We start from the raw sequence: 27,374 nt of genomic DNA, 5'->3' as shown, positions 1-27,374 counted from the left end.
TTTAACATCTTTGGGGACTTTTATCAAAGTTGATTGGTCAGTTTATTAAGTTAAGTAGCACTTCGTTCCAAAAACTAATTGTGATCTACACAAGAATTAATATTGTGTATCATCATTGTCCTACCCCCATGTAGATTCCTGCAAAATACAATAGCAGAGTTCACTAAAGACAAAGGTCGACCTCTGGAAATTTTAGGTCGGCCTATAAAAGCTTTAGATTAAACGATTTCATAAGGGTATTTGTGGGTTATATTTGTTTAGGTTGACCTACAGAAAAAATCGGTCGACCTTTAAAAGTTATTTGTGAACTGGGCAAATAATTTCACATTTAAGGCACATTTAAATGGCACACAAATAAAGAAAAAGATTATGTAATCTAGCATAAAATGCGAAAAACTTGAAAAAACCTCCTATTATTTATCCAAGTCTAAATAACACATGTTATAGGTTATCTTACCCCAAAAATAAAATAAGAATTAGATATTAGTCCATTTATTCATATAAAGTGAGAATAAAATATAGTCCATTCATTAAAACATATCATATAAAATATAAAAAACATATATCATATAAAAACCATGAAAATATAATATAATAAAACATAAAATCCTTAAAAATTTGACAATAACAATGCTGAGCCTGGACCAAAAATAAAATTTAAATTTTTTAGAAAACATCCAAAAACTACAAGGGTGGGTGAACTACAAAAGGAGGGAAGCTATGAATAAAAGACACAAACTGAAAATCTCAACCCGATTAAACCAAACATAACCATCACTCATAAAAACCTGTATTTCAGGGATAAATATTATATAACAAAATAATATAATTTCATTTGAAACCAATACAGTGTCCTAACTATGCGGGGCTAAGTAGCCAATATAACCTAACTAAATTATCAAATAAACTAAATATATGTGTATCCCATCAATAAAAATGTATTTCATAATAACCATGTGGAGGGGGGGGGGGGGGTCAGTGCACTTTAAGGGGTGTTGTCAGTTTTACTCAACAGCATAAAACCATTTAAAAGCTTTATGATAATTAGGTACAATGGAATGTAAAATACCCCCCCCCCACCCAAAAAAAAAGAATATTTATTTTGTTGCTAGTAGTTTTTTATGGAAAAAAAGCGTTTTATACTTTAAAAACCTGAATGTTCATCATTCTTCCTGTAATAACATAGTTTATAGTTTCATAAAACAGATTTCATAATGGAAAATTGTTAAAATGCTGGTTTTACAACATGTTTTAATTTTCAAAACCACTCAAATATGAACATGATAAACATATTTTAGAAAATCCTATGAAATATAGAATTTAGATATAATTTTAAAAAATAAAAACATAAACTTTATAAAGTGTTTAGATGTAGGCAAACTGATTATCTACATTATATAAAAAAGAAACATAACATATATAAATTTATAGCAGATTAGTGCAAAAGGGGGGCAAAATTGAGGGGATTGGATACACCCCCCTAAGAGTACATTATTCTGCACCCCACTTTACAGGGGTTCACAATTCCCTTGAAATTAAGGATAGTTTGAAAATTTACAAATAAATTTCAAAAAGATTTGACATAGTTTTGTTTTTACTCGGAATAAGCAGTACTACATGTTACCTCTTATTAGAACTTTAAAAAAAAACAAGGATGAAGGCTCTTGGTTCACTTTATTTATGAAGCCTGCATTAATGTATGATACAATAAGGAATGAATAATATATATTACATGTAGATTCTCATTAAGATAGTGTAAAGTGCCTTTATCAGTTAGGTGTATCAATATAAAACTGTGTATTGGGACAGTAAATGTATAATACTAACTATTAGCTGTAAATTAGATTTCCTGTATTTGTAATATTGTACAATCCAAGTCAATCAAGTCTTTATAACAAAAGCCCTCCTAATACACTGCAGTTCAATAGAGTACCTTACTGTGTATGTAATGTAGTACAGTCCAAAATATCAATCACGCCTTTAGAACAAGTGTCCAGAGATTAATGGTTTTACCAGCTATGTGGGAAAATTATTAAGAAAATATATTTGAGATCATTGTTAGGGATAAGACAATTGTGGATAATTTGTTGTATACCCAAAATTATAACAATAAAATTTATCCCTTCTGTGATAATGGCGGAAAACATTGAAAACTGTTAGTTTTGTTTAACCCATGAAAGATTTAATAAACTATACAAAAAAAAATTAAGCTAAAGAATGAGAGAACATGTGTTTAAGACAATGAATTATAGTTTATAGTCCATAAACAAATCAGACAAAATCTATTGTATAACAGAATATGCACAGTAAATGACAGACCCTGAAATTGCCTGTCATAGTTTTAGTATACGTTTCTCTTTCACTGAAAATTGTACCTACGTAATACTTTGATAAAAAAAAAGATAAAAATAAACCAATGAATCATGGGTGTATATGTAAGTAATTTAATTTTTAGAAATGACAAATTTCAAACTTTGCAACTATGTAATTAGATCTAAATTAAAAAAGAGCTTAGTTTAAAGATATAAAATATATGTTTAAGATATTATCATCAAACCACGACTCTTATATCATTATGACTTTGACATCAATTAATAAAATGTGCAAAACAGTTATTTTATATTACTTTTATTTTTGAATATTTCTTTTTGCGCTACAAAAAAAATCCAATAATTAAATCGACACGTGAAGGAATAATAAATGATAATTTATCAAATATGATTCTTAAGTACTAGAACCTTTAGAGTCACAGAATATTTGATACTATTAATATAGTATCACGTTTGGTTGACAAAGGTCTAAAGTACTCAAATGTATGGTTTCACCTACGAGTGACCAATATTGTAGAGAGGGAGGGAACATTGGGCTGTTTATTACACTAGTCCCCAAATTTTATAATATCATTTTTGAGTGTCCAAATGTTTCAACCACTAATTGTAATATACAGAATGGGTAATTGTTTATTATTTTTGGGAATGTCCATAGATTTATCGGCCATTGTCTTATCCCTGTAGATCCCTGCAAATAATGTGTCATTGACTTTCTTTTTATTGCAAACATATATAGTATATAATTATACATATTTCAAATTCAATAACAAAATTTATTAGCCATGCAAAAGAAACAATTTGAGAAAATTTTGTTTTTGATCGCTTCAAAATCAATGAAGTTTTAATTTTCAAAAATGACCCAATAATAAATAATATTACAATTATGTAGTAAATTCTACTAAGGATAATGATGGTTTGGCCAAGGGCGTTCAAGCTTTCTTAATAAGGTAAAAATATAGACCCTACAGAATAGCATTTAGGTTTTAAATGAAAAAGTAATTATTTTGATTTTGAAGAGATTATATAAATTTAATTGATTTACGTGCTATTCCTGAAATAACATACAATTTATCTGTATTTTAATGTTTCAAATCAATACAATAATTTTGTTTTTTAATTTTGATATTTAGTTTATTGTAAGAACACCGTCCTTAATTCCATGAGTAACAGAACAGGGCAACATAAAAGTAGATTTCTAAAGATATTCTAATTTACATATCACAAAACAAATACATATCTAGCAATGATGATATCTTCTGTATTTCTTATGTATTAAAATCTGTAGAAACCAACCCTAAAGTGTGTACGTATTTATGGTCAGCGGTACCTCTGTTTTGCTAGAGGATTCTTTCGGAGGATTTCAACGGTGTTTATTCGTTTAAGTAAATTTTACATTATTCCTCTTCATTATAAAGGGTTTTATACTTGATGCTTTAGGTATAGAATCTTATTCATTTATACTGGTGTTTTAGAAAGATTTTTATTTTATACAATTTGCTATTTGCTTAATATTGTCATAATTACATGAACACTTAATTTTTCTCCGTTGCGGAGTGGGTTTTCTATAATATTTTGAGTTTAGTTCCTATCTTTTGTTTGGGTTTAAGAGACCCTAAACATAGTGTATTTAAAATATAATAAATTAAAGCAAACCTTTATTGAATTATAAATAAGTTTTCCTCAATTTATTTCGCCATTCTTAATGCCCTCTATGAATTATTTTATATATTAATTTTACTTATATACTATCTATAATACAAAGTAGAACGATGTCTGTCCGTCTGTCTGTCTGTCTGTCCGTCTGTCCGTCTGTCTGTCCGTCTGAAGCTTAAGATCTCAGTAACCACTGAACCGATTGGGCTCTACTCTTCAGGGAATATACCTACTGGTCCTGTGATGGTTTTAAGCTATTTTCTTGGGGGTGGGACACCCCCAACCCCCCAAAAAAATGAAAAATCCCCCCCCCAAAAAAAAAAAAAATTTTTTTTTTACATTTTCTTTTTAAATCTAAAATACAAAAAATTAGGTTGATCAAAATCTCTTGGGGCAAAGCCCCTAGAGGCTAGGGGCGAAGCCGCTAGTAAATCTATAATACAAAGTAGAACGATGTCTGTCTGTCCGTCTGAAGCTTAAGATCTCAGTAACCGCTGAACCGATTGGGCTCTACTTTTTAGGGATTATACCTACTGGTCCTGTGATGGTTTTAAGCTATTTTCTTGGGGGGTGGGACACCACCAACCCTTCAAAAAATAAAAAAACACCCCCCCCCCAAAAAAAATAAAAATATTTTTTCTTTTTAAAACTAAAATTTAAATAGTGGGGTCGACTACCCACCTTAAAAAAAAAAAATTTCCCCCCCCAATAAAAATTTATTTTTTACTTTTCTTTTAAATCTAAAATACGAAAAATTGGTTTGATTAAACCTCTTGGGGCAAAGCCCCTAGAGGCTAGGGGCGAAGCCGCTAGTATACTATAAAACAATAGATTATGTCGTAGTAATGATTCTTTAGTTAGTAAAAAAACCGCAAAGATGTTCTTTTTAATTGATAATTAAGTTCAAAATTTGTTTAACTATAAACTAAAATTTATGATAAAAATAAAAACTTCTTTAAGAGTTGATAATAATAAAATAAAATTAATTACACTTAGTTCAGTTTATTTTATACATCTAATAGAAAAGCAGTATTTAGAATCTTATATTGAACCCCCTACCACCGCCTTTTTTATAAAAAAAAAACCACGCAGTGCTGTTCTGGACCTTAATTTTCCCGCCTTAATTATCTTTAAAAGCTTTTCTATGACAAGGGTTTGTAAGTTCGTCCGTTCATCCTTACGGTATTCTGTACGTACGTCTGTAACGAGTAGTTTAGTCGTTAATTTAGGCCTTTCATGTCAAAATTATTTAAATAAAGCGAAGCATCTTAATAGTTAACTCATAAACATGTTAGTATGTAAATGTTTAAATATAGTTTAGTTTTGACTAAATTAATACTCTGCTTATAAAGTTATGACACTCTAAAATGGTTAATATTCGTTTGTTTTCATTTTAAAGTGAAAAGGGGGATATAAGAGGTCCACAAATGAATCAAGTGTAATGAACAACAATAATTTGATAACAACAATTCACCTGCCTTGATGTTTCAAGTGTTTACAACAAACTTTCTTATTTTTCTGCAGTATACATACCTTTTTATGTAGGTTTATTATTCATTCAACGTATTTTTTCTGACGTCAACTATGTCACTGTGGGCTAGAATTGAATCAAGACAAAAGTAAGTGCCGAGCCCTGGGACCTATGTATGGTGAAAATAGACATAAAACCATGATGATTCCAGGTAAAACCAAAATATTTCAGCGGGGTCTTTTTGTTTTATTTCAATTTTAAGTTCTGAAAAAAAAATGAAAAAAATATGAAAATCTTTAATAAAAAACAAACAAAAACTGTTTTTCAAAATTTTTTTTCACTAAAAGATACAAACAACTTATATACATACTATAAGCTTTAAAAAAATCAAAATTTTCAAATTTAGGACTGCCTTTCCAAGGTTAGAAGAAAAATCCTAACAACGAATTCTAACATATTTCTGATCAACATAGCAATAAAACGTCTTTTGCTAAATCTTTAACATCAAAATTAAATAGCACTTACTAAAGACTTTTTTTCATTTAAACTTATACTTTTTACATTATTTAACTTTTAAGATTGTGTTTTTTTTCAAAGAAAGGTTGCGTGATTTTTTTTCTCATAATTAATTTATCTTAATATGCTGCATTATAAGTGACTGACATTGTAGGCTGTGATGGCTTAGAAAACTCAATACCAGTTTTGTTAGCCCAGGCCATCGGCCCCTCGGGGCCTACAAAACTAGTTTTAATCTTTTTATTTTTATTTTACTATCTGCTAAAAGCTGTCTATAATCCCATACAATAAATAACTATTAAACATACCAATTAAAGTGAAACAGGGATCTTAAGGGATAAGACAAAGGATGATAAATTGATTACTCCTTCTGTAGATTAATATTATTGGTTAAAAAGTTTGGACTTTGCATGTTTGAACCATCAAATCATTAATCAATTCATAAATTATCAATAAAACATACCAAGACTAATAGTATAAACCAAACAATCAAGATGAAAAATAAAGTTCCCAAAGTTTTTGAACCAATGAATGAGAAAATATTTATAAAGAACTTTGGGTACCGGCAAATTTTACATTCCAATGTCCCCTTGATCCATATTAAATCTACCATTTCATAAATTGAAGAATTTATTTATCAGTATAATTTAATTGTAAACAACAAAACAACAGGGAAGAAGGGGACATAAGAACTGTAAAGATTCTTAGAAATAGGAAAAGTTTTCTTTTGTGTGGACACTGCTAGTTTGAACCATCCAATTAAGATTTAATAAAAGACCAGTTAACTAATTAGATAACGTGTCTATAAAAACTTTTGGTACCAGTATAATTTATAGTCACATGCCATACTCGGCGAGGGTGAGGTAATAAAGAGTAGCTCACTTGTGACAGCGGGTCAAGGTATAATATACTTTAGCGTGGAGCTTAATAGCCCTAGTGGCTAAACAAAAGTGTTTCATCCTTCTTCATTACTACTTAGGTCCAAACACTAAGAAACAATGGCTACACAAACAAATAAACAGTCACATTTTTCCTCCTTTCTTGCCGATTTGCATGTATTTATCATGTATAAAATCAATTATTTATCATACATTGGAGGTAGGGGGCTTTGGACTGTTTATAACACTAGTCTAAAAAGTTCTATAATAATAATTTATTATTCGTTGGCTTATATTTTAGTAAAAATATTTTGTTTTGTTTATTCTAGGTTTTTTTTTAAATGAAACTTATATGGAATGTGTCCCAGAAATAGAGAGGACAATTGACTGTTTAATAAACTAGTCTCTAAACTTTATAAAGACATTTCTTATTCTTTGACTTAACAACTATGGGTACTTTTGAATAGTTTTGTTTTTGTCTGTTTTCAGGGGAAATTTAATTTGTATAGCAGCTATTCAAGACAGACGGCTGCATTTTTTGTGAAGATTCCCTAAACAATTTACTTTGTATATCAGTCAAGGTCTATAAATATTAAAATTATAAAATACGCAAGAAAGGTTTCAGGATTTAAAGAAATTCTTTTTAAAACTGCTTGTCCATATTCCCATCTCATCCATGTTATTGATGTTGTCATCCTTGTTTCTTTCTTTCAGGGATCTTAAGGGATAAGACAAAGGACAATAAAGTGATACATGTAGATTTCCACAAATTATGACAAGGAAACTAACCATTTCTTATGTAAAATTATTGTTTGATTATATGTTTGTAAAATATTAGTTTGAAACCATTCCATTAATTTTAGTAAAAGTACACAATTTTTTTGAGCTAACGTGGGTACTGGTGTGATTTACATCCCAATGTCCCCTCCCTCTTATAATTAGCAAAATAAATTTTAAAACGGCATTCTGCTTTTCAAAACAGGATATTTAAATAATTTGTATGATAGAACAAAAGATCCTAAAACTCTAGACAAAAAGTAACAGGATGTCTTTCTGTCTATATATAAGTGTATATATGTTTAACGAAGGAGGGAGGGAGTGAACTGGACATAGAATTGTAAATCATATCCAAAGTTTTATAAACACATTTTCTCATTCTTTTGATAATTTATGAATTGATTAATGATTTGATGGTTCAAACATGCAAAGTCCAAACTTTTTAACCAATAATATTAATCTACAGAGGGAGTAATCAATTTATCATCCTTTGTCTTATCCCTTAAGATCCCTGTTTCACTTTAATTGGTATGTTTAATAGTTATTTATTGTATGGGATTATAGACAGCTTTTAGCAGATAGTAAAATAAAAATAAAAAGATTAAAACTAGTTTTGTAGGCCCCGAGGGGCCGATGGCCTGGGCTAACAAAACTGGTATTGAGTTTTCTAAGCCATCACAGCCTACAATGTCAGTCACTTATAATGCAGCATATTAAGATAAATTAATTATGAGAAAAAAAATCACGCAACCTTTCTTTGAAAAAAAACACAATCTTAAAAGTTAAATAATGTAAAAAGTATAAGTTTAAATGAAAAAAAGTCTTTAGTAAGTGCTATTTAATTTTGATGTTAAAGATTTAGCAAAAGACGTTTTATTGCTATGTTGATCAGAAATATGTTAGAATTCGTTGTTAGGATTTTTCTTCTAACCTTGGAAAGGCAGTCCTAAATTTGAAAATTTTGATTTTTTTAAAGCTTATAGTATGTATATAAGTTGTTTGTATCTTTTAGTGAAAAAAAGTTTTGAAAAACAGTTTTTGTTTGTTTTTTATTAAAGATTTTCATATTTTTTTCATTTTTTTTTCAGAACTTAAAATTGAAATAAAACAAAAAGACCCCGCTGAAATATTTTGGTTTTACCTGGAATCATCATGGTTTTATGTCTATTTTCACCATACATAGGTCCCAGGGCTCGGCACTTACTTTTGTCTTGATTCAATTCTAGCCCACAGTGATGTTGGATAACAATTTCATTCTATCAAAACTTTATTTTACATATAATTTTAGTGGATGATATTTAATAAATTTGAAGTTTATCCATTAGAGCAAAGTGATAATAAGCAGAAAATAAGATTAAAGTCTAAACATTTTGTTTGTTAATTTGTTGCAAAAGTCTATAAATACAGAATAATATTTAACGAAATACTTATATTTTTAGGATTTCATTATAAAATGCTCACATATAGGTATTATTTTACCTTGTTGCCCTAGGAATAATTGTTCCAGAAATCAGTTGAAAAATTTCACGTTCTAATTGAACCCACTGCCTTTCTGGTAACGCTTATAGAGTTGCTAGGGTTTCTAAATTGTACCTTGCTGTTACAGAAATCATAATAAGTTTGACATCAAAAGGCTAATACTAACATGCCTTAAATAACTATAAATGCTATCAGTTACGAAAAAATAAAGAAATTAGAAATTAGCAATACAATTTTTGGGAATAGTCCCTTTCGTGGCAACGCCCCTTATGGAGCGATTCGTCGTATTTTTTAAATTGCCTTTTCATAGTTATTTTTGTTTAGGTTAGGTTATATTGGGTTAGGTGATTGCCACACAGGGTTAGGCAATTGGCCTCGCTGGGTTAAAGCCCCTCGCAGGTGCTAGAAATAGGAGAAAAGCTACTGTGAAAAATACGAAGAATAGCCCCTTAAGGTGCGTTGCCACAAAAGGGACTTTATCCCAATTTTTAAAACATTTCTTTCACTTTTATAAGAATAAGTAAAATTTTAGTACCAACGTGGTATATTATCATTAACTTATTCAACACTTGGATTTATTAAATCAGTTTCACTCCAATCAACAGGAAATAAACAAACATAATATAACAAAAACATGGCATTACTATATATAGCAGTTAAATATTGTCCTATTACATAAAGTATTTACCTTTGTTGTCTATAGCAAAGGATCTCGCTAACTTCTCAACTGATACGGTCTTTATTTACAGTGTAGCTTGTGGATCCTGAGGTAGTTAAAGGCTATTTTATTTCTATAAATAAGTCTGGGTATAAAAATAGTCCAATTTTCTACCTGTCCATATCTCTGAATCTAGAGCCTCTAGATGCTTGGTCCGCAGCCGCTAGTCTATTTATAAGATACCTGATTTTACAATAATAGTATTTTAGAAATGATTTAATAAAATGGTGAAATAAATAAAAATCTTCGCCATAATGGCAGCCATAGTTGCAAGTAAAGTGAGAAAACAACGAGAATTATCTCCCAACAAACAGGAGGAGTTGGCTGCTTTAGCCGAGGAACATCTGCGCAAAAAATTAGCTCAAGTAAATATTGTAGTAGAAGAGTGTCGAAGGCTTTGTTTAAGTCTAACTTACACAAATTTCAGATTTATAGATTAGTTGAAGTTAGGGTGTAGCTATTTATCGCATTTTATTATAGACAGCTTTCCGTTGATATTAAAATGAAAAAATAAAACCAGTTTTGTTATTTTTATTTCATTATTCGTAGAAAACTGTATGTAATACGATGCTCTACCTGATTTTTCATGATGGCTGAGAACCGGTTCAAATTCAGAGGATCAAAGCCATACTAGAAAATATATCATTAGTCAATTACACAAATTTCTAGTCTCGTAGATTTTTAGACTAGTAGATACTATAATATTACTATGATCGACTATTTTTGGTAATTTGTTTGAAGAAAAAAATCAACTGAAAACATTTTACCATTTTAGAAGATTTTGAAGAAATAAAAATTGATTAGATTAGCATAATATATGTACCGTACCATCAAATATTTTGTACAAAAAGTATACTTATTAACCCCTAAGACATATTAAATTGCATGTTAGTGAATTATAAAGATTATATTTGCATGTCTATTCCCTAATTGCTTGCTGGGAAAACCGGCCAACTCATATTCCAATTCTGTACACTGTTTATTTTGTACAAATTGGCCCTCTTTTTAAACATACAAAACAAAATTAACTAAACATTAGTAAGCAGTATACTAGTTTGTGAGCCCTTGTACTTTTTAAACTTACATAGGTGTACATATTTGGTCTACTGGGTGTCTGTTATCCTTGCTTGCTTTAGCTCAACCACTAGCTATACCACCTAGAATTAAAAGTACACTCTTAATTCTTGATTTTTTCTTAATTTATGAATTTCTTAAAAGCGCAGTTAATCTATAATTAGAGTAGGCCTGTACGTTCGTTATCGCATAATAAATTGATTTAGGATATTATTAACCACAAATCAAATAAAGTTCACCTTTTCTTAGAAATCTTTATATAGAATATCTATCAAAGCTTTCACTTTTTTAACTTTTCAATTCTTTAAAAAAATATTCCACAGCTGGTTATTTAACGTATAAAAAACGGTAATGAATTAAGAGTGTACTATTGAGTTTGCATGGTAGTCTGAAAGGTATTCAATTCTAAATATGTAAAAATTGCGTCAAAAAATGCAACAAAAATATATGTGTAAATGCATAAGAATATTTTTGAACTTAGCAATTATTATTTATATTATAATTGAAGACTTTAGATTTATTAATAATAAATGTTTAGTATAAATATTTTATGCATGTCATTTAATTGTTTAATTATTTATAGTATTAAATATAGCTTTTTAATTAGCTTTAGATTATATAGACAAAACATTTTATACAGTTCATATTAGTTTTTGTTTTATCCTCCAAATTAAAATAAATATTATAGGAAATCAGTGTCCAAAAATTAATTTTCAAATGTCTGTTATAATTCGAAATTAATACATAGTTTTTAGTTATATACAAACTTTATTATGCAATTAATCGAGTTCGACTTCCTCTTTTTTTTGTAGACACCCTTAATATCCCTAAAAGGGAAGGGGGGAGAAAGGGTGGTTTAGGTTATATTGATTAAACTAGGGGGTGGGGGGGTGTTGAGGCACAACACGAGCAATAAGCTGGATACAGCCAGTGTCTCTACTTCACTCGAGGGGGGGGGGGGGTGGTGTCTAACTTGAATTAATTTAGAAATGTTTGTACTTATGCAAACTACACAAATTGGCGCGGAAAGGACAGGTCAACAAAAGAAACAAAAAGCGACTTTTTGCCTTTACAAGTCACTTTCGATATTTTCTTTTTGAATGGTTATCAACCAAAATGAGCTTGGAGCTTTAGATTTTTTGAATAATGATAGAAAGCTAGATCTTTTTAAAAATAATGTTGTTCTCGAGGATTTTAAAGAATTTAATGATTGTATGGACTGCAAATATTTTAATGAAACAACTTTTTCAATTAAATATGCCAATACTAATGACTTAATATTTTTAAACTCAAATATACAAAGTCTTGCAGCTAAATTTACTAATTTATGCTCATTTTTTGATCATTTGAGCAATGCTAACTGTCTGCCTGATATTTTCTCTCTGCAAGAAATTTGGAAAATACAACCTGATTTTTACCAAATAGAAGGCTATAAATTTTTCAGTAAAACTAGAAATGAAGCACAAGGAGGGGGGGTGGGAATTTATACAAAAAGTAATTATAATGTCTCTATTTTGGAGGAAGTTTCTTACTTTATTGAAAATGTTTTTGAGAGCTTGGTGTTAAAAGTTGAAATTCCAAATATTAAGAAATTTATTTGTGTCTCCCTTTACAAGCCCCCTGGCTGTAAATTTATGACAACATCTCGTCACATGGAGATTTTCTTTAACTATTTAAATGAGATGCTTCAAAAATTAGAAAAATTTAAGCTACCAGTATATATTTTAACTGATAGTAATATTGATCTTATGAAAATAGGAGTAAATGAACATTCATCAGATTTATTTAATACTATGCTTGGATTTGGATTTTTTCAGATCATTGGTAAAAGTACTAGAGTTACAAATGAAACTCATACTTTAATTGATCAAATTTATACTAGTGATAAGGTTGAATATTTGAACTCTGGCGTTATTATTGATACTCTCTCTGATCATTTTATAACATTTTGTAGTATTAAACAAAACAAAGCAAAAAATACAAAAGGCCCTAGCTTTGTTTACAAAAGAAATTTTGATGTACATAATAAAGAAGTCTTTAAAAATTACATAAGTACTTTAACATGGAATAATGTCATTGCAAGCAACTGTCCCAACGAAGCCTATGATATTTTTTGGGATGATTTTTATAATATTTTTGAACTTAGCTTTCCTAAGAAAAAAGTAAAGATTAATCGTAATAAACATTGCATAAATAAATTTATGACCAAAGGTTTAATGAAATCTAGGAGAACTAAACTTAATCTTTCAGCCAAAGCTAAAAGGTCAAATGATGACAAACTAAAGTATATATATTATCGTAATTTATACAACTCTATATTAAAAAAAGCAAAAGCCATTTACTATAGAGAGGCAATTGAAAATGCAAATGGGGACAGCAAGAAAATTTGGAAAACTATTAATGAGGCATGTAATAAAACCAATAAATCAAATAAGACTGATAAATTAAATGTAAATGGTGTAATCATTAATGATGAAACTGAAATAGCTAATGCTTTTAATAATCATTTTTCTCAGATTGGGGAAAAAGTTTCAGCTTTTATACCTAATAAAGATATTGATTTTAGACAATACCTACCTAACCCAACAATTCCCTCACTTTTTTTAGCTCCTGTTAGCCCTGGAGAAATTCTTGAAGTCATTATGAACATGGGGAAAAAAACATCACAAGATGTGAATGATATTCCTTTCCCTTTGTTACAATTTGTAGTGTTAGAATTGTTAAAACCTTTAACACATATCTTTAATTTGTCAATTGAAAAAGGTATTTTTCCTGCAAATCTAAAGACCTCAAAAGTTGTGGCAATTTATAAAAATTCTGGCTCTCCACTTGATGTTAACTATCATAGAGGAATAGCAATAGTAAATCAAGTATCAAAAGTTTTTGAAAAATTAATTTGTAGGAGGTTACTAAATTTTTTGTACTCTAATGATTTCTTTGATGAGAATCAATTCGGTTTTCTCAAAGATAGGTCAACTAACCATGCAATTCTTAAAATAATTAATTATATTACTGAATCTATCAATCATGGAGACTATGTTGTCGGAGTATTCCTTGATGCAATGAAAGCTTTTGATTCTGTTAATCATGATATACTTTTAAGTAAGCTTGATAATGCTGGTATACGAGGTAATGCTCTTAACTGGTTCAAAAGCTATCTGAGTGGCAGAAACCAGAAAGTAAAAGTTGGAGAATCTTGGTCTGAATTACAAAACATTAACATTTCCGTTCTTCAAGGTAGCATTTTAGGCGTAATCCTGTTTATAATATTCATTAACGATTTACATAGAGCCTCTGATAAAGCCCTAACTGTATTGTTTGCTGATGATGCAACACCACTGTTTTCACATAGCAATTTAAATGAACTAAATGTATTAGTAAATAAAGAACTTAGTAAAATCTGTGACTGGTATAGTGCTAATAAGCTTGCACTGCATCCAGATAAATCTAAATTTATTTTATTTAAATCCAAATATGACAATTTGGAACAATTGTCTATTAACAATGCAAGCCCATATTTTCCCCTATACCTTAACATGAATGACTCTGATGAATGTAACATAACTAAAATTAAAATGATAAAGCACGTTCCTAATTCTGATGAAAAAAGTGTACGTGCATTAGGAGTTCTATTGGATCAAGATCTAACTCTAGTAGAACATGTTAAATCCTTACACTCAAAATTATCCAGAAATTTATATTCACTTAGACAAATAAGTAATCTATTTCCTACACCAATATTAAAACTGGTATATAATGCTAATTTCCAATCTCATATCAATTATTGTTCAAATATTTTGTCTATGTGTACTAAAACTACACTGGATCCTATTATTAAAATGCAGAAGAAAGCTATAAGATTAGTCTCAAAAGTAAAATATAATGAAAGCACTACACCTCTATTTAAGGAACATAATATCCTTCCAATAATGCAACAAATAGAATATTCATCTCTTATGACTATGCATGACTACTTAAATGAAACTCTTTCTCCTTCTTTTTATCCCACCTGGATTAGAAATAATCACCTAAATGGTAATTACAATCTTAGAAATGGCAATGATATTCATATAAGGCCTCATAGATATGAATATCTTAAAAAACATCCAATTTTCAACTTTGGCATTCTTTGGAATAATCTAAGTGATGAACTTAAATCTATTGAAGATAGAAACCTTTTTGCTAAATCTATCAAGTCTAAACTAATTAATGCCTTGCAATAGCTAATTTTATCAAATAATCTAAATCTCCAGCTCTGTAAACTCTGTAAATTTTGTAATTTTTTTTATGTTATTTTTATTTTGGCGATACTACCTAGGTTCTATAAGTTTAAAGGGATCCAGGATACCTTTGTTTAATATATTTTGGGCAAAGTAGACAGATCCTTAGTGATCTATTCATGGTTACCCGGGCAGAACTGATTAGGATTTAGGTTGTTTTATTGTTATAGTAATTTGAATTGTGTTTTATATTTTGTTTTTTATTTTATGACTATGTTTAATTTTTATGCCCAAATAAATATGTTTATGTTTATGTTTATGTTAATCAACAACAAAAATTTTAAATTTTTTTTGAGGTACAAAAAGGTTTAATATTTGTGTATTTTAGAGGTTCTTTTTTATCTTCTTTCTTTCCCCAATTTTTACCCATTTCATAAAGTATTCCCTAGATTGATGATTTACTAAAAATTAAATTAATGATGCTTATTTTTAGATACCTGGACAGAATGGCAGAAGAAGAAAGGTAATTTGTTTGTTATAACTAGCGGAAACGCCCCAAGAATATATGTAAGAGCTCATTATTTTAAGGGGAGAAGGGTGGTTCTATGGTCAGTAATATTATAAAAGGCAAAAACCTTCTACTTTATAAAAAAGAATAGATTTACTTTCGTCACAAAAAAAAGTTGAAATATATTTTTACCTTTTCAGGAACATACTTTAGTTACAATACATCCGGCCCTAAATAGTGTCATTTTAAGAATATTTGGGGGTTTTTTTTGGGAGAGGGGGCCGGGGGGGTTAAATAGGATTACTAAGCCCCAATTTATGGAGTAAAATATTCAAAATCTCTTTGGATGACGTTAATCTTTTTATATTGGGCAGTATTATTCTAACATGACAATGGGTAGACTTGATATTGTTCATACTTTACAGTTAATATTTTCATATTGAGTAGTATTTTTCTAACATGACAATGGGAAGATTTGACATTGTTCATACTTTACAGTTATTATTTTTATATTGGGTAGTATTATTCTAACATGACAATGGGAAGATTTGACATTGTTCATACTTTACAGTTATTATTTTTATATTGGGTAGTATTATACTAACATGACAATGGGTAGACTTGGCATTGTTCATACTTTACAGTTAATATTTTTATATTGGGTAGTATTACTCTAACATGACAATGGGTAGACTTGACATTGTTCATAATTTACAGTTATTATTTTTATATTGGGTAGTATTATTCTAACATGACAATGGGTAGACTTGACATTGTTCATACTTTACAGTTAATATTTTTATATTGGGTAGTATTACTCTAACATGACAATGGGTAGACTTGACATTGTTCATAATTTACAGTTATTATTTTTATATTGGGTAGTATTATTCTAACATGACAATGGGTAGACTTGACATTGTTCATACTTTACAGCCAATTTTATTTAAGTAACAAAATGTCTGTGTGTCTAAATCTTAGGATCCCACTGGACTGATATGGGTCTCATTGACAGTGATATCTTCAACTACTATAAAGGATAGAAGTCTGATTTTTCTCTGTGTAGATTCACCTGCCAATGATTCATATTTAGCATAGATATTCAACATGCTTACAGCATAAACCATTTGTTTTATATCTATCACCTTTGGTATTTTTTAACAATTGTAAAAGAATTTTGTAGAAACACCCAAACAAAATAAAGAATTGAATGACTAGAAAAGTCCACATTTTGGGTTGGCAAAACGAGCCACTTTATCTTATCCCCATTGTTAGTGTGGGTGGGTGTGTTTGTGTGTGTGAGTGTGCAAATTTGTGGGTATGTAGAAAATGGGCCAACGCAAAAGATTTAAGAATCAAAGTCATGCAATTTTTCAAGAATTAAATAACTTTTAAAGAAATTTTGCTTTTTTTCTAATAAGAAAAAACATAGTTTTATTAATTCCTGGCTTATTTTTAACCATTTAATTTCCATATTAACCAATGGATATAAAATACGTGGATACATTGACAGGGGAAAATTGTTGTGAATTTAGGTTACTAATATGTATCTTATCTATTGGTCAGTTTGTTCATCCATTAGGAGAGGAGATGATTTGATAGAGAAGTTGGATTGGTGGGGAGTATCGTTGTTAATTTAGCCAACTGCGAGTATCACTTTGTTAGAATACATTCAAATATCTGGTGCAACATCCAAGTAATACCAAATCTATTTATTAGCTTTGTATCTTATAAAGTTTGTTTCAGGACTTCCCGAACGGAGATTACGACAGTGGCGGGGCCAACGTCATATTGTACATTGGCCTGGGGATGGTCGCCATGGGGCTCGTCATCACATTCGTGGGCCTGGGGGATAAGGTAACATTCATTTTGTTGATTTTAAAATTGTGATTCCTTTGATTATTAGGAATAAAGTTTTAATTATAAATCTCTATTAATTCCGCCTTAAAATTGTTAAGAATTAACGGATAATTTTATATAAAACCATAAATATATATGCTAAACTGTTCCTTTATTTTGAAATAATGTAAAAAGAACATTTCCAGACTTTTATGTTGAAGTTGAAACCTTAATTACTTTTACTTTTATACTCTGGAGGTCAGAGAAGTAACTCATACCATCCAGCAAAAAAAAAAAATTTCAAAAGTCCAAAACCATTCAAAACATTTGAAACATTTACAACTGAAGGTTTTTATTTGTATGTATGACTTTAATAAAAGATTAAATAGTTTATTTCTTTGTTTAAAAGATGGTATACTTTATCTTCTTTGCTTATTTATTAAATTATGATTTTCAAATATTTAATTATCTGTTGTTTTGTGAAACAACCCTACTTTCTTGAACTCGTACAATCATAGGAACATTAGCTATAAATCCATACGGTAATAAAGAACTTAGACCATTAGGGAACTAGGCTTAGCACGAATTATGCTTTGAAAAATATGCAATTTGTTTTTAAAGGAGGATTTTATTATAAAGATTTCACATGCAAAGTAATTCTAAGTATAGGAATAAACTAATATTTGAATATTATTGTCTAAATGAATGATTTATATGGAAAAAATCGTAAGAGTATTTTTGGAGTAAAACAATAGAGAGGGAAGGAATTAAACAGCTGTATGTCCCCACCCCAAGGATCCTGTACAGACTTTCAATTGGGTCTATAAAATCAACCAATAGAGTCGGGAATATTAACATAGCCAGAAGCTACAAAAATTTGCTAGCAGACGAAAATGGTCCCCAACAAGGGGACCTAGGTAGTTGTTAATTTGTACATCTATATTTATAGAGACGTCTGAGAAAATTGATGTAATTACTACCCAAATATTCGATTCATCAATATTGCAAAATACCACAAAGGCAAAGAAAAGGTTTATTAATGTGTAGGTATATGTTTTCTGTTTTTCAAGTTTTACGCTGTAAATAAAATAATTTGAACTTATGATATTTATATAAGGTAGATTTGTTTTTAATTTCAATTATAAGATAAACCTTTCGAAAAAATTTTGCACATTTTTTCAGACTTTAAGTTTGTTAATGGTAATGTCAATGGTATTTTCTTTAAAAAATATTTGTTTTATCTATAATACAAATTAGAATGATATCTGTCCGTCTGTCTGTCCGTCCGTCTGTCTGTCTGTCAGTCCATCCGTCCGTCCCTTAAGATCTCGGTAACCGATTGGATTCTACAATTCAGGGTATATACCTATTGGTCCTGTGGTGGTTTTAAGCTATTTTCTTGTAGTGTGGGACACCCCAAACCACCCCAAAAACAAAAAATCCCCCCCATTCTTTTTTTAATTATGGGGAAGTTAGTGCCATAAAACTACTGGCAGCACCAGTAGTACTTATTTAATTTTTTTTTATTTCCTCTTGGGGCAAAGCACCTAGAGGGTAGGGGCGAAGCCGCTAGTATTTTAAAAGTAAGTCATAATTGTGTGTTATTTTTACACTGGTTTATTAAATTAAACAAAACTTTTCAAACTAAGCTCTTATGTTGTCATGTTCGTAAACAGATAGCTATTGCGTGGCGTTAAAAAAAACAATTAATAATCGCCCTTTCTAATTCAGACCATGTATATTTTTTCACGATAAAAGATCTCAGTATTTAAATTAATCCAAGAAAGTACATTTTAAACGCGTGGGTCTTTTATAGATTTCTTAAACGATTAGACGCTATAATATACATTTACTTAATTGTTTTAAATGAACATGATTGTTAAACAGAAAAAATACGTTGTGTTAAAGTCACACTTCAATGCAAACTTTTTAAATCTTGTTACCGTGCAGTCACACTTAAAAATCAAGTATTCTTACATTTCAACCAATTATTAAAAAAAAAAGAAAACAATTATACGTTATCTGTTATACGATAATGGAAAAATATATAGTTCATTTAGAACAATATTATCAAATATATTTATGGCAATTTTTAAAATTGCTTAATTTTAAGATACTTTATAAGTTCATTATTAACAGTTCATTCATTTCAAATACTTGTTGAATTGTCTATTTAATATATCTATAGAGTTGCTATGCTCCCTAATAATAATCGATATTTTACTATTTGGATGTTGCATCAGGTTTTATTTACTCTAATAAAGTAATAATCGCAGCTGGCTAAAATAGTTATTCCCCCTTACCACCCCTTTTATCCAATTCCCCCTCTCTTACTGGATGAACGATTTGACAAATAAATGAGGTTCATATAAGCAAGCTAACTCGACGACAAATTTTTTCCAGTCATTTATCCACATATATCCTTTATTTATATATGCAATACATAAGGAAAAAGGATAAGAGGATGAATACTCACCCCTTTTTCATGGTAAAATACTACTTCCCCATCCCTAAATTTAGAAGCAGACGAAAATCAAAAACCGCCCAGGGCTTTTTGTAAGTCAATCATAAATAATAATGTGAATAAAAAGAAAAGCGATATTTAACAAACAGCCGTGGGCGGTCAGAATCAGCTGAATGTTCATTATGAAAAAAATTTCCCCCTTTTTAGAAATAGAAGGATTCATCTTTCATGAAAAAATTTTTTTAAATAAAAATAAAATTCTATGTAATTTTTAATTAAAACATTAAAACGAAAATATCTAATCTAATATTCTTGCCCTAAATATGGAAATAGTAAGAAGTAAAAAAATATTTTTTTAAATAATTTTTAATCCTCCCATTTGAAAAGTAGTGGAATAGCAATAAATTTTAGCGCGGCAACAGCGCTGAGTAGGCCTCTAGGCCCACTGCCTATTTTCGTCTTCTAGTTGCTTCGATTCCTCTCTTTTATTTTTTTCTCTATGATGCAATAAAAGCTTACAGACACGATTTTTCAAAATTTGGTTGTAAGCAAATTATGCAGTTTTAAATAAATACTAAAAAATGGAGAGAAAATAAGGCTTTAGTGATTTAGTTGCTACGCTTTCTGGAATATACAGCAGTGCTAAAAAAAAGACACAAAACAATTTAGCTAATAACAAATATCAGAAAATTATGCAGTTTTTGTTGAATACTTAAAAATGCAGAGAAAACAAGGCTTTAGTGATTTAGTTTAACTTTTTAATAGAATTTACTGTGCACTGCTTTTCAGGTAAACATCACGAGTAAAGGATTATTTTAAATTTGCCTAAAATTGATCAAATTTTTGTCATCTACTTATTGCTTTAGTTTAACCTAATTGATTTTGATTGGGTTCTACTGATTTTTTGATAAAGCAATTTACTTGAGTTATTATTATATATCATATTATACCTGCGCTCCTAATATAAAGGGACTCAAACGTGTAAGAAAGGTACATAAAGATAACCATATGCCAGGGGATAAATCTAAAAATATATAGCCTAAAACCACCTTAGGACCTATGTAAAGCTTACCTAAAAGAGGTAACTCAATCATATTTAAGGAAATCTTGGGCTTCAAACAAAATTTCTAATCCTTTATCTCTGCATAAACCCGTTAAAAGTTAAAGTAAAGCTTTTGGAAAGGTGCAAATTAGATTTTACCATTGTAAAGAGTTACAACTATAAATAGATTACAGGTCCGTATTTAGCGCAGCAATGACAATTTGAATTGTTTTAAAATTAATGTATAATATAAATAAGATATATTCAAAGCCAATATTTCTTATTTTATTGTATAAATAAGGGCTCGGCAGCCGCGCGTCAGTCGCCTGTAAGCCTTAGAGAAATCAACCTTTTGCAATTATAAAATGTAGCTCGTAGTATAAACCTAATCCAAATGTGGCAATCCTGTTTTTAAAAAGTGTTCATAGCATCCACCCGATTTCAAATTTGAGGCTTAGCTGTGGCTAACGTGTGGCTGCCGAGGCTAGGTATAAATTATAACAGTTATTGTCCAATAATTAATTAAAAGTCTTATATAGCTTCCATAGAATAAGGAGGAATAGAAATGAAAACCCTAAATATTTCTGGGAAATTTGAAGGAATCTTTGACTTGCGCAGTAAAGACAATAATGATAAAGTACAAATCACAATGACTAGTTGGACAAAACTAGAAAAGTTTAATTTGTATCAACATCTAATATAAGAAACATAAGAGCGCAACTTAGTTTTATAATATAAATACTGAGACCAATATTTTTTTGTAAATTTTCTTACATAATTATTTTTTTAAGGCTTAATATGCACATTAAATTCATTTTTAATCCATTGTGAATAGGGAAGAGGAAGCTGGCTTCTCGGCTACATGGCTTTAAGTAAATCATTGGAAAAGAAATTTATTTTGAATATTTTTTCTGAATAATTACTGAAATCATGTTATTTACTAACAGCCTTGTAGCCGTTTTGGTCTTTCAAAAGTTCCAATTTTACTTCAGGCTAGCCAGGCAGAATCTTCTACCTGGATTCTATTCTATACTTTATCTTCTTTGATAGCTTCTTTAATCAAATATTCGATAGTCAATAAAAATTACATTAGTTTCAGAGGAGCTTTTCAGCATTGAAGTTGGCATTTTGGCATTGTTTGAAAGTAATTCACTAATTATATCTTTTAAAGATTAAAGAGGTTTAATTGTGTATGCCAAAATGCAACGAGCATTATAAAAGATTAAGTTCCCTCATTTTTACAGGATACTTTAATTTTGTTTTCTTAAGAAATCTCAGGGTTTGAATTTCGGTTGAAAGAGGTTTACCGTGATAAAATTTTACGTACTTTAGATGTCAGATTATAAACGAGAGTTGTAACTCTTTATATATAACTAGCGGATTCGCCCCTAGACTCTAGGGGCTTTGCCCCAAGAGGTTTGTTCAACCTAATTTTTCGTATTTTACAAATTATTAAAATCATCTTAAAATTTTGAATCAATAATCTTAATTTTCTTATTTTCAGGGGTTTCGAACCTTGGAGTTGAAGTTGATAGGGCCGAGTTTGGTGGGGTGTGGCATGTTCTTCGCCCTCCTTAGAGTTCTCTTCTGTACACTGCCGTCTTGTTTCAAGTAAGAATTACTTTTTTAACAGCAAAGGGAAGGTAAAGGAATAAATGTATAACCAAGATTACCACCTGGCCCAAGTCATGGGTACCTTTTTAGTATAAATGCCGTCTGCTCTCTTGAAGCTAATTGGCTGTTTTTATATTTGCGATGCTTAAGGCTGAAATTCAAAGACCAGAGTAGAGTTAAATGTAGCTCCTACCTCCTCTATTCTTTTACTTTAATGGTAAAGGCGAGGAATATATGGATTGTAGTGGCTTTTTTATCTTGGGTGGGTAGAAGATTAATGTAAAAGAATAGAGGTACATGTAACTATACACACAGAATGGGGACCCTGTGCCAACTTTCAATTGGGTCTTTGAATATCAGCCAATAGCTTTAGAAATATAAACACAGGCAAGTCACTGCAAAAGAACGGAAAGCAATTTGCTAACAGATAAAAATGGTCTTCACCATTAAGGTCAGGAGTTATCTGGGATCAATTCATTTGTCACAACACTTATTGGAAGAAGTTTTCTTTCAGAGAAGAAAGATATAAAACTTCAAAAGACCTACGAAAATCTCCCCGGAAAAGATAGCTACGTCAAAAGAGCTACCTTTTATATTCAAACATTCAGACGCACATCAAGTATTTTTACGAAAAGAAGAGGAATATTTCACCTTTGTATAAATAACATTTTACAAAATATATATTTTAAAATTTCAAGTTTTTGTAACAAAAATCTATATATAGAACAGTAAAAACATACATTCAAACTTACAAAGTAATAATGTTTATTTTTAACATAATCTAAATTTTTAAAATAGAATTATATTTTTAAAATTTATGTCATATGAGTTTAAAGTATAGGACAAGTACATTGTAGATAAAATGAAAAGGCCTTATCTAAAAATGGCCAGACAATTTTGAAGCCCTAGGGGAAAGAGGATAAATCTCAGGGATCTAAAGGGATAAGACAATGCTTGATAAATTGATGTACATCCTCAATAATAATACACAAAACTACCCTTATCTAAAGATTACAATAAACTAACAATCACTTGATTACAATCAATCTAACCAATCAAAATACAACAAAAGTCCCCAAAGTTGTTGAGCCAACGAAAAAGAAAACTTTGGGGTCTAGTCTAAAAAACATCCCACTGTCCCTTCCCTCCATGATAAATCAGGGAAATAGGGCTAGGACAATGTATCTTTAATTTGACTCCCTGCAAGTTAAAACTTATTTAAAAACTTAACATAGGTTATTTTTAGTATTTTAAGGACTTATCTAAGGACATTGGACTGTAAATAACACTGGTACCTAAAGTTTTACAACCACGTGTTGGTATTTTCTCTCTTTCTTTACCAATTTAAAATATTTTAATAGTTATTTCTCGCATCGTATTATAAACGGCTTTCCGCGGATATAGAATGTACAATTATAAGATTAAAACCAGCTTTTTAGCCCCGAGGTGCCGAAGGCAAGGGCTAAAAAAACTGGTTTTAATCTTATGATTGCACATTTTTATATTCGTAGAAAGTTGGATATAATACGATGCTAGACATAGTTTTTTCGTATGGATAAGAACCGGTTCCTATCCACCGGATTCGAATGAATACGAGAAAATGATTTTCTGGAGTTGTATCGTCCCTAGGACCTCTTTTTGGATATTTTTATACTATTTTTTTTTGGATTAAAACCTGCATTAGTTAATTCTTGATTAATAGTATTTATTGAAAAGTTGGACACTTACAATAGTTTGTACTAACTAATCCTTATAATAAAGTAACAGGATGTCTCTCTGTCTATTTGTGTGTCTGTTTGTTTGTACCGAAGTCTGTACCTGTATGGTTCTCCTTTGCAGGGTAGCTTCTCATAGGTCCCGGAAAGGTTTATAAATATTTTGTGAAGGGTACCACCTCCCTCCCAAGAGAAATCATTTTTTTTACCATTCTCGATTTTACTTAGAGACTTGAACGCAACATAGACATAATTGAAATAAAAACAAACAAACATTTAGAGGCCTCTAGGGGCGTAGTTTGAGAACGAGTTTGTTCATTTTACAATACCATGTTATCTACCTTCCTAGTGTATTGAGATAAGTGTAAACATATTTCACATAAAATTCTAAATCTGTAATAAATCATGTTAAAACAAATTCTATTGATGTAAGGACAAAGCACAAAATTTATCATGGGTATTGACAAGCTTAAGCCTTATTTCATTGGTTATTACAATGGATGTAGGTAGAATATACGTGGATATTATGAAAGGGGATAAATTGTAGTCAACTTAAGCGGCTATTTATTTCCACTGCCATTCATTGGTCAATTCGTTAATCCAGTAGAAGGGATGGGGAAAATCGTTATTTTTTCCGCTAAATTGTACACTTTATTTGAAAACATGATAATCTGATGTAAGATTTAAGTAATACTAAATATATTATTACAATATTGAGGAACAATTTTTAATATCAAACAAACATTTTTTAAAGTTTAAAAAAAAAGAATGAAGGCTTATCTAATAGACAGCTCTCCGAGGATATTAAAATGAACAATTTTAAGATTATAACCAAGTATATCAGCCCCGAGCTAACACAACGGGTATTAATTTTATAAATTTTATTTTGATATTTGTGGAAAATTTTCTATAATACGATGCTATACATATTTTTTTGGTATGGCTGAGAACCGGTTATAATCTAGCGGATATTAATGGGTTTCGAAGGCATAATGGAAAAATGTTTATTCTTTTTAACTGTTTGGTATTTACAAAATTCAGAACACAGTAATAGTGTCTGACTGATTATGACGTAACAAAAAAAATTAGCCAATGAGGGGCCGTTATTGACCAATGGTAAAATGTATAGTGGCCTCTCATTGGCTAATTTTTTTTGTTACGTCATAATCAGTCAGACACTATTACTGTGTTCCAAAATTCATCAACAAAAATTAATTCTTTAATATTTTCAACAAAAAGTCACTTTTGTTATTCCTTTTGATAAATGATGTGAGTGAAAATCTGGGCTCAGCAGCCGAACATTTTTATGACGGCTTGATTGTGTCCGCAGATTATCAAAGGAGAGGACAGCTTAGCTGCGGCTGCTGATAGCTGATAGCTACTGTAAGCAACGATCATCGGCTGCAAATTATATGTATAGCTCTATGTGTACATTTTTAAACTAAAGACAGCCCTATGTATTCTAAGAGAGGGGGAGGACATCGGGTTGTTTATACTAGTCCCCAAAGTTTTATAATAACCTTTTATTATTGGTTGGCTTAACAAATTTAGGACTTTTATTAAATTTTTATTGTTTGGTTTCATAAGTTCAGTGTCAAAAAAAAGTATAATCTACATAATGGGTGTTTTTTTGTATCATCAATGGGGATGTACATCAATATATCGGACATTGTCTTATCCCTTTAGATCCCTGAAATATTCTACAACTGGTTATGCTGCAGTTTTTTTAAATATGCTGCAGCTACAGGTGCCGAGCCTTTGTCAAAATTGAGGGGAATTTTTTGGTTGCTTTGTTACCATGTATTTAAAATGTGTTTGTAATAACAGCTTTGTACGCCAGGGAGGGAGGGGACATTGGGCTGTTTATTACACTAGTCCTCAATGTTTATAATAATGTTTTCTAATTTGTTTGCTCAACAACTTTCGGGACATTTATTGGATTTTGATTGGTTGATTTATCAAGTTGAGTGTCCAAATTTTTCAAACATTAATTGTAATCTACAGAAATGTACAATGATTTATCGGCCATTGTCTTATCCCTTTAGATCCCTGTTTGTACGAAAATTATACACTTTTATATTCATTGTCCCTGATATTCATAAATAATAATATTTGCAGTTTTTCTAGTAGTGCAGCTACTCTATACTTTTTAATTGTTGTTTGAGAAGATAATTATGATTAATTAATAATTAGTAATAATCATCATAGCTTAATTAATCTTTTGGTATGTAGGTTAGTTTTATTAGGGAAAACTATAAAAATAAAATCATAGGTTAAAACAATAAGACACTACTATGTAGTTTTGAACTAACCAATCTCAAAATTAAGTAAAAGTACCCAAAGTTTTAGAGTCGATGATTAATATAGCGTGGTTTGAAAACTTTGGGTACCAGTGTAATAAATGTCCCCTCCCTCATTTCTGTTTAAATTTGTAGGTCCTGTATGAAATGTTGCGGTAAAGCTGAGGAGACAGAAAAGCTATTGAAGGATGGAGGGGACAGCAAAAATAAAGCACAGGCCTCCAAATTGGAGGCTGGAGACGGCAAAGTGTCCGCCAGACCTCCAGGTCCTGGCCCTGGAAGGGCTGTACAGGTAAATATTTAAATTCTTCCAAGAGAAAAAAAATTTCACCTTAATAAAATCTTTAAAATGTCAGAATGTTTATTAGACCGGACCTTAGTCTCCTCGGTTCTAACAAAACTGGTTTTAATATCATAATTGTACATTTTTATATCCGCGGTAAGCTGTCTAGAGTACGATGCAATAAATAAATATTCCAGGTTGCAGCTTCTGGAGGTTCCTCTGATCCTGGAGCAGCCCGGCGGGGATCCTTGATGGCCTCCATGCCGGGGGGAAGTGATTGGAGACCTCCTTTTGATCATAGAGAGGTAGAGCAATCATTAATTAGATTTTTATTAATATATAAAAAGTTAACAGTAAGGGCTTAGATTGTTTATGTTAAAACAGTGACTTTGCCCGTAGTATTTCTATGCAGCTTCTATCAATAACAAAATTAATTATTACTATTACTAGCGATTTTGTCAATAAAGGCCTCTAGAGGCACTTGGGGGAGGAA

General features: G+C 30.2%; 1 protein-coding gene across 1 annotated transcript in view; it reads left to right on the top strand.

The window, feature by feature from the left end:
- The window catches only part of LOC145314016 (uncharacterized), an 83,887-nt gene that overhangs the window by 41,305 nt on the left and 15,208 nt on the right, over positions 1 to 27,374 (top strand). Inside the window, exons 5-9 of the mRNA XM_080153743.1 lie at positions 15,610 to 15,639; positions 17,371 to 17,481; positions 22,474 to 22,580; positions 26,734 to 26,890; positions 27,079 to 27,186. Coding sequence (XP_080009869.1) covers positions 15,610 to 15,639; positions 17,371 to 17,481; positions 22,474 to 22,580; positions 26,734 to 26,890; positions 27,079 to 27,186 — 513 coding nt within the window. The remainder of the gene's footprint in view (positions 1 to 15,609; positions 15,640 to 17,370; positions 17,482 to 22,473; positions 22,581 to 26,733; positions 26,891 to 27,078; positions 27,187 to 27,374) is intronic.

The sequence above is a fragment of the Acartia tonsa genome, chromosome 3, assembly GCF_053477335.1.
Source record: "Acartia tonsa isolate MP-2025a chromosome 3, ASM5347733v1, whole genome shotgun sequence".
In the NCBI taxonomy this organism is placed as follows: Eukaryota; Metazoa; Arthropoda; class Copepoda; order Calanoida; family Acartiidae; genus Acartia; species Acartia tonsa.
The sequence above is the reverse complement of the archived record's forward strand: the minus strand, read 5'-3'. Positions and strand labels throughout refer to the sequence as shown.